Below are 9,553 nucleotides of genomic sequence, written 5' to 3' on the forward strand. Positions count from 1 at the left end.
TTTTCTTTTCTTTTCTTTTCTTTTCTTTCCTTTTCTTTCTTTCTTTTTTCTTTCTTTCGTTTCGAAAAAGTCCCTATAACCATTTCGTTTCACTTACATACTTACATGCGCGCACCCACCTTCCTAAGATCACACTTATTCTTACGAGCATATGAACGCATAGTACGAATGAAATCTCTCGAAAGGTCCTTTCACTCTCTTATTGATATTGCACATCATCGTGGAACGATACAATACGTCTGATCGTCTCTCATTCCGAATGGATAAGTCATTACTCGGAAAATAATCGTTTATCGTCGTACACGACTCGTAATTTTCTTTTGCTTTTTCTTCCTTTTTTTTTTTTTTTTTTCTTTCTTTTCTCTCCGTTCTTTTCATCCCTTTCTTCCTTTCCCCCCCCCCCTTCCCTTTCCGTTTTATATATATATATATATTTTTTTTTTCTTTCTCGTTCTTTTTTTTGTTTTGTCTTGTTTTTTTTTTCTTCTCTTAGCTTTGTCTCTCTTTTGTTCTTCGTTTCAACAAATTACTTTATCAACGAATTATTTCGAATTACTTCGTCGATCGGCGCACCATCAACACTATAATCACCATCATCATCACCACCATCACCATCATCATCATCATCATTATCATCATCATCAATGTCATTACGGAAGGATCTTTCTCGACGAACACAACGAAAGCAGGTACTAACTTCTTTAGATTCCTCGGTTATAGTTCTTTAAAAACGGAGGAGAACGATTTTGTTAGAGCTTTCGGGCCCTTCTCGAAGATCCAAAAGAGTTAAGTTCATTCATCAACGTATATATAAATATATATATATATAAGAACGAAGAAGATGGAATTTGTACGATCAATGGAAAAATTTCGATGATGGTAAAATCGTCGATCGTAGTAATTTCCATTTCTCGTAATCGATGACAACTGCGACGATGAATTCGCCATCAGCCGTGCATGGGACATTCGGTTATCTTCTCGAGTCGTACGTTAAACTTCAGACCATTTGAAGTCCCTTGGTGATGCTCTCGACGTGTTCCTTGGCTCGCATTCTTAACGCCTGGATGCTGGTCGTACGAGGGTCGTGACCCGGTGGACTCGGAGGTGGTGGTTGGACATGACTACCTCCTCCTATGCTTGGCATTCCACCTCCCAATGTTCCTGAAGACAATCGAAACTTTTCTATCTATCTGATTTATCATATTTATATATATATATATAAATTTGTTTAACAACGTTGATATTATTCTTTAAAGCACAATCTCTCGACGATCTTATATATTGATCTTTTTTTTTGGTCTTACTATTTTTTTCTTTCTTTCTTTCTACAGGAAGATAAATTAAGATTCTCGATACAATACAAGTGCACTTTAATATATGACGATTTAATAATAAATAATTTATGAATTTCATTTTGTTAATAAAGATCAATCCTTTCCGTCGAAAGATATATTAACTTTACTCGTTGGTACAGTATTTTTGGGGATTGCTTTTATCAAGAGAAAATATAAAAGGATATATTTTCCGGTTAAAATCGTTCCAATCGAAATCCGATGCGAATGAATTTCCTCGGGCTCGATAGCAAGCAAGTGTCTCTCGATAGAGATTCAACGTACCTGGGACCGCATTAGCCACAGCGGCAACGTTAGGAGGAGAGGGCAATCGTCTCGGGGACGTTAAATAACTTGGATATCCCGTGTGCGGTGCGGCCAGGAATCCTGGTAGCGCGCTCAAAAGTCCTGGTGGTGCGAGCCAAGGATCCCCTGGTAATCCAAGAGTCGTTCCACCGACATTTCTAACAGACAGAAACAATGGATATTTATGATGAACATTTCCTAACTAAAAACTCGGTCACGTTACTTTCGTGACTTCGGCGAATATAATCGTAGTTATCAAATGTATTGCCAGTTTATATCTCTAATTAACTCAAACGTCGTTAACCTCGTGAGAGATCGATAAGAAACCCGCGAAGACAATTTGTTATGACAGGGTTTATTATTGTCCATCTTTTAATTGATATCTCTTTCCATCACCCTCACGAGAATTGGACTTTTTCAGCTTTAACTAATTTATACAACTTTATTTACGGCCAGTTGCGAAAATGCATCGGGGAATTTATTTCTTTCTTTCATTTTTATTTTCAGAATATTTCAGGCTTCTCGACGATAACATCGAATAAGATTAATTGACACTACGATGAATGAATCTTCAATTATGATACACACACACACACACACACACACACACACACACACACACACACACACACACATACACACATATATTGACTGCACAAAAATTCTCGACGAAAGTTCCTCAATTTTAATACAAATCAATAATAACGTAAAATTAATTTTAAAGCGTACCTCATGTTAGCGGCGTGATGATATTCGCTCAGACCAAGCCTGGCAGCCTCCATTTTCTCTTGTCTACGCCACTTGGCTCGTCTGTTTTGAAACCACACCTGTAAAACGAATAAAAAGAAACGAAGGGGTAGATTTAGAAAAGAAGGATATACATTTCGTCGTGAACTGGAATCTTTTCTTCTTCTCTGTTCTCTTTTTAATTAAAAAACTCACATCGTTTAGTGAAATCTCATCTGAAAGTGTCAAGAAGGAAAGTCAAGAGTCAAAGTCGAATACAGTAGTAGTAGTAATAGTAGTAGTAGTAGTAGTAGTAGTAGTAGTAGTAGTAGTAGTAGTAGTAGTAGTAGTAGTAGTATGGATAAAGTTAGTTCCCCTCTTGTTGAAAGAGGGCTAGCGATTCAGCCTGTTTTTACGTTCTGTGGGAGCGGTCAACTGACAAATTCTCTGCTAAGTAGAACGTGAGTGCGAGAGAAAGAGAGAGAGAAGAGAGAGAGAGAGAGAGAGAGAGAGAAGGAAAGAAAGAGGGGTTGGCGAAAATGGAGTTCCTTTAGCGAGCTGTGGTACCCGATCGAGGGCGAGAAAAGTGGCTGTTAAGGTTCTCTTTCTGGCACGTTCTATGTGTATATATGTATACACATAGACGAATACGCACAGAACACATATAGAGAATTGTGCGCTGGCGCACTCGTTCGAAAAGGAGGGTTAGAGAAATGTCTCTGGGCGGGGCGGTCCACCCCTGGAAGTGGTTCTGGATAAGAAAAGGAGGCCGTCGTAAGGGGTCCACCCTTCGTTTCTTCGGCATCAAGAGGGTAACGAGCCCTTAGGGCGAAATCGAAAGTGAACGACGTGACGGTGTTCTGAGATGGACCGAGTGAGTGCGAAAAAGATATATATATATATATATATATATAAAGAGAGAGAGAGAGAGAAAGAGAGAGTGAGTGAGAGAGAAAGAGAGAGAGAGAGAGAGAGACAGAGAGAGAGAGAGAGAGAGAGAGAGAGAAAGAAATGGTTGGCCAAGTAAGAAGCAAAAGAAAAAGAAAAAGAAGAAGAAGAAGAAGAAAAAGAAGGAAAGGGAGAAGGAAGATGGTGGGGGTAAGGAGCTAGTAGGACGGCCATGTTGATCTCTTTATTGTAACATGGCTGCTGTTGGCAGCCCGCTAAAGTCTATCGCGTTAAGAGCCGATACTTATCGGCTGTTGCCTTCTCACTCTTATGAATTATTCAATGGTTACGGAGACACGTAGACGACGATGGTGCCTATTGCGTCTGTTCGTGTGACGAATTTACAGAGAAGAAGATGAGAAAGGGGAAGGGAAGACGGAGAGATGATGAAGAGAGAGAGAGAGAGAGAGAAAGAGAGATCCATCGAAGGTTGGTTGATCCATGGTGGTCGATCGCTTCGTGAATGATTCCACCAAGGTTTCATCCTTTCGCGCTTTTGTCGCTTTGTCGCTTCGACTTCAATTCGTTGAACCACTCAAATAGAAATTAAAGCTCTTTCTCTTTCTCTCTCCTTCTCTTTTTCTCTTTCTCTTTCTCTCTATCTATTTCACTTTTCGTTTTCTTCTTTCTTTATTGAACTCTATCAAGCTCCACCACCAATCCTGCGGTATGCTCGTTAAGGGAAGACAAGGGTAGCTAGATAAAGAGAAAGAAAGATAGATAGATAGATAGATAGATAGAGAGAGAAAGAGAGAGAGAAAGAGAAGAGAAAGAGTTAACTGACGCGATGGAATTTCGATTTAAGTGTTGGTTGCATTTCGTTCAACTTTTCTAAAAGAGTAACGACGAAGTAATTGGGCTTTATCGTTGGACTTCTTTCGTTTTTCCCTACGACGCTCGAGGAAATGAAAACATATTAATGAGCAAGGTAATTTTAAATATTCTTCCTTTTTCTTTATTTGTTCTTTCTTTCTTTTCTCTCTCTCTCTCTCTCTCTCTCTCTCTATCTCTCTCTTTCTATCTAGCTATCTTTCTCTTTCTATCTCACTCTGGAATCAACGCGAAAATAAGTTTCATCCTTAAAGCGTGGAACGGGTCGTCGCAATTTAACATCCGACCTTGTTAACTCCCTGGCTGCTCTCCAACTGCCTGAATTCTTCTCTATTTTATCCGCGAGATAAATTCGCTTCGAGATGTCTTGTAAACTTTAAGATCCGGCATTGAGAATTCGTAATATCGCTTATCGAAATGAAATATTAACTGTTAATGTTAAATTTAAAATCGACAATCGATAAATTTACATACATAAAACATAAGCAATATTATTTCAAGGTAATCAAAGTGTAAGAGGAAAAGAAAACGGTATACATATGTATAGTTCCATCTTGGTCGATTGGTTGGTTAGTTGACTGATTGGTAGGTTAGATGGATATCGAAGTATTCCTGGTCTCTTATCAGGACGATATTTTCCTTCGAACGAGCGGAGAAGCAATTTTCTTTCCTGGCCCCGTAGATGAGGAAAAGGTCATGGACAAGATGCTACGTTGAAATGATGAGAAAATAAGCGAATTTCCCTTCGTACCTCTTATATATCTTTTACCTCTCTTCTTCCTCCTCCTCCTCCTTCTCTCTTCTTTCTCCTCCTCTCTCATTTATCTCCATCTTACTCTTACTCTTATTTTCTCCCCCTCTCTCTCTCTCTCTCTCCCTCTCTCTCGTTGACTCGTGCCTGCCTGCTTGCCTGCCTGCTTGCCTGCCTGGTTGTCTGCCTGCTTGCCGGCCGGAGAGCAACGTTCCTTCTCTCTTCTCTCTCGCGGAAATATAAAGAACAGGGCTAACGCGGCTTAACCTTTTTAGGTCGTAAATTTATTAGAGTAGGTACTTCCAACCTTCTCCTCCCACCTCTCTTCCCTCCACTCTCTCTCTCTCTCTCTCTCTCTCTCTCTCTCTCTCTCTCTCTCTCTTTCAGTGTTCCACCTTCGAACTCGACTCGTCTCCCTTCTTCGCCTTATTTCAATCTTTCTTCTTCTTCTTTCTTCTCCTCCTCCTCCTCCTCTTCTTCTTCTTCTTCTTCTTCTTCTTCTTTCTCCTCCTCTTCTTCTTCTTCTTCTTCTTCTTCTTCTTCATCTTCTTCTTCTTTACTTTCCCATCCTCTCCACGGCAATGATATTGCGAAGGTAAACTCGCTTAGACGGTTTAAATGCAAGAAAATTGGAATAAAATGGAAGTAATTCCGGGATTAAAATTGCACGTTGTGTTCCCGTGGCGCGTTGCCTATCACGAAAGAAATAAAAGAGGAGAGAGCGAGATCAACGAATAAAAAGCTCTTCGTCCTTTACGCGCTCGTCCGTTTATACGGCTCGTTCCGTTCGTTTAAAAACTAAATGCTTTATCAAACTTTCCGTTTATTTTCGATTTTCGACGTTAGGGGAAACGACTAGATGGAACTTTTACAAATATTATCCACCCTCCTTTACCACGAATTTACGCGTAAGAATTATTTGACATATATTATAGTTACCTATTTTGAAAGGTAGGAAAGAAAATTGGAAGGAAGGAAGGAAGGAAGGAAACAAAAAAAAAAAGAAGAAAGAAAGAAAAGAAAAGAAATCGCACGAAAATATTTTCGATGGTGCTATTCCTCTCTCTCTCTCTCTCTCTCTCTCTCTCTCTCTCTCTTTCTCTCACTCTCTCTCTCTCTTTCCGTCACAAAATTCGTTGACTAAATCGCGACTTTCCGTTATTTTTTTTTTTTTTTTTTTTTTTTTTTTTACAAAAACAAACTCAAATTTGAAAAATTACGACGTAGTTGTTACTTTATAATCAAATGATAAATATGCAAAGAAACAAGAAAATTAGAAAGAATATCTATTTCCTTCATCATCCCTTCGAAAACATAATATTAGGTTGGTTTAAATTTTAAAAAAATCCGACATTTCATTCGCACCAACCTAATACATACAAACATACATATGTACGTATTCGTAGGACGAAAATATTTTTAATAACGCGATTCATAGTCGATCACAAAATTCATAGATCATAGGCAGCGCATGGGTATAATTCTTTTTACCAAAAAAAAAAAAAAAAAAAAAAAAAAAGAAAAAGAAAAAAAAAATATCTAAATGAGAATTTGCGAGAATTTGAGACCCGTTAAAATATTTCTAAAATAAAAAACCATTATCACGATTATTATTCAAAACGTAGATACGTCCGTCGTTCGACATATTTTTTCTTTCTATTTTTTTAAATTCATTGAAGTTTAAAAATCGAACAAGCATTGGTACGATTCGTTGATGTGCTACGTCATACGAAATTTTTCTCGGGTACGTCCACTCGGAAGTTGAACTTTTCGATAGCGTACGAGAGTAAAAAAAAAAGTGAATGATTGAGTGAGTGAAAAGAGTGAAGAAGAGAGAAAAAGAGGGGGAGAGAGAGAGAGAGAGAGAGACAGAGAGAGAGAGAGAAGGTTGTTAGCGACAAAGTATCGACGTTAACGTCGTTCCGGCGGCTGCGTAACAGCTTTCGTTGATGTTCTTTCTCGTGACATACGGTGACGAGCACTCGACGCAACAATGGCGCCGATATCGCGTCAAAAAATCACTTTTCCACCATCTTTTTCTATTTTTTGTCTTCCTTTTTGTTCCGTTTTGTTTTGTATTGTTTTTTCTTTTTTTTTTTTTTTTTTTTTTATGTGAATATGCGTGTGCGTGTACGTGTGCACGTGTGTACACACATATACCATATATAGTGTATATATACTATATATGTACATAGTGTGCATGTGCATCTGTGTGTGTGTATATATATATATATATATATATATATATATATATATATATATATATATTTGTGTATATATAGACGTATCTATTTATCCCCTTCTCTTCACTCGTCACGTCTGATCGTTGTCTCCTTTACAGGCAGATATCCTTCCGGGAGAACGATCTCTTTATGTTTCGGTGGCAACCACTCGTCGAATTCGGATTAGCGCCAGTAAAAAGGTATTCGAGGTAGTTACGCTAGAACGAACTCATTGTTGACATCCCAAAGTATTAACAGATTTGTTTCATTGTTCGTTCAACGAGACTACGTGTCTTTACGGTAAGTAACTAAGTAAGTGGGTAAGGTATTTATTTATAATACTTATTTGAGAATAACAGAAAAAAAAGAAAAAAAAAAAAAAAAAAGAATTGTTTTTGTATTTTCAATAAGTTATAAATAATATCCATATCGTTATTGATCGTTAGCTAACGAATGACGACGATTAAAATTATATCTAAACATTCTTCCTTCTTTCCCTTTTATCATTATTTCTTTTAACTTTTGTTTTCCTCTTTTTTTTTTCCTTTTTCAATCGTATCAAAGATTTCGATTGGTTAATCCTTTTGTAATCTTTTTCTATCGTTCCTCGGTGTAAAACATTGTAATTAACTTTTCTAGATCATCCGATTGTCAAAAGAAAAATTTTTCCTAATAACGAATACGTAATACAATCGCATATACGTGAATAAAATTAAAAGCGTTTACGGGAACGAATTATGAATATGGTGAAGAGGGGGGTGGGGGGATAAGGGTATAGAGATCGTCACGATGAGAAACAAAATGTCGAATGCAGGGTTATTTTTCTTTCGGATGTATTACAAGTCTATCAAAGGACTATCGTTGATCTATTACTAGAGAAGTATTACTGGATGGAAGAGGGGTTCGGGGAAGTAAGGAAAGGGGCGGCACACGTTTCGAATATAAGCCTAGATTCCGGTCCAGGGCACCCGTGGAGACCGTGGCTCGCATAGTGGAGAGAAGGGAGATGTTTGGAGAGGGTTGGAGTCTATTATTCGCCGTGCTTTTTATGTCCCCCTCTACCCTATCTCTCTCTCTCTCTCCCCTCCTCACTCCCTTCCCCATCTCTCTGCTCTCTCTCCTCCTCTCGTCTATACTATTTTACCCTTCACCCCTCTGACCCGTGTGCCATGTCAAACTGTCGGACAAATTCAATCCTGAGCAGTCGTTCTCATTTCTCCTTCAAGAATCAACGATTCTTGTCTTTCAATGAGAGACAGAGAAAGAGAGAGAGAGAGAGAGAAAAAGAGACAGAGAAAGAGAGAGAGAGAGAGAGAGAGAGAGAGAGAGAGACCAGCAGGAATCTATCCGCACTGCGGCTAATTCGAACTTGATTTGCTTTGCATCAAACTTCAGGAGCTAAATCGATTTCCTATGGTCTAATCCATGAAGGACGTCCGATTATCGTTAGAGAAACACGAGCAAATAGTAATGACGATCGATCGATCAATCGACGCTTTTTAATACACGTTTAAATCAAAAAATTCGCGACACTGTTTAACATATCGTTATAATTTTAAAGAACGACGAACAACATGTTAAATTGATCTTGATCGTTTGTTTGTAAGAATCAATATCATCTTGTAATGGTACGTGCTGTTGATCATTCGGATGAGAATCACTGTCAACCTCCTCCAATAAAGCCACCCCTGTCGTTGCGTGTAATCGCCCTTAAACACTCCAACGCCCTGCAGTACTTCGATACAATACTAATGTGCTACAAATAACATCCCAAACACGAGGCGATTTCACTTTTACAATGTGACTAAACGTTACAATGTGACTACTATATGTCGAACAATGATATGAACGAAGGAAGGATCGTATTATATATGTCTTTTAGTGAAAAGAAAAAACAAGTATATATATATATATATATATATATATATATATATATATTTATATATGTATATATAGTTAAATATTTACTTTTGCGAATGAATCATTTTTTCTCAATTTATTTAAGAAATCACTTTTGTTTTCCCTTTTATAATCATTTTCATTACTAAACGACGAGAAATAAAAGAATCATCCTCCTATCGTTTGACGCTTGTCACCACGAAAAGGAGCGCGACCACAATGCGGTCGTTGGGGTACGAGAAAAGAAGAAAGAAAGAAAAATAAAAAAAAGCAAAAGAAAAAAAGAATAGAAAAAAAAAACGAAAAAAACAATCTCCTCCGATCTCTATCACCCTTAGTTGAGGTGAGAGACGACAAGGAGGGTCGAAATTCGTGGGGGTGGTGGTTGGTTGGCCGCGTGAATGAGGCAGCGTTTCGAAATTCGACAAATTAGCCTTATGGCCTCTCCTGTATTTTGACAAGCGCGTATTCATTGTCTCGCGAGAGTCCCCGAAATACATACACATTTACGTCCGCACAATTTATGGTAAATATATATA

The 9,553-nt window shown here is 38.1% G+C and overlaps 1 protein-coding gene across 1 annotated transcript in view; it reads right to left on the bottom strand.

The window, feature by feature from the left end:
- Positions 1-393: 393 nt before the first annotated feature.
- The window catches only part of LOC124946494 (retinal homeobox protein Rx1-like), a 42,019-nt gene continuing 32,859 nt past the window's right edge, over positions 394-9,553 (bottom strand). The window contains exons 3-5 of the mRNA XM_047487240.1: positions 2,367-2,464; positions 1,617-1,795; positions 394-1,161 (exon numbers count right to left, since the gene is read on the bottom strand). Of these exons, the coding sequence (XP_047343196.1) occupies positions 998-1,161; positions 1,617-1,795; positions 2,367-2,464 (441 nt within the window). The 3' untranslated portion in view covers positions 394-997. The remainder of the gene's footprint in view (positions 1,162-1,616; positions 1,796-2,366; positions 2,465-9,553) is intronic.

This window comes from Vespa velutina, chromosome 2 (assembly GCF_912470025.1).
Source record: "Vespa velutina chromosome 2, iVesVel2.1, whole genome shotgun sequence".
Taxonomy (NCBI): Eukaryota; Metazoa; Arthropoda; class Insecta; order Hymenoptera; family Vespidae; genus Vespa; species Vespa velutina.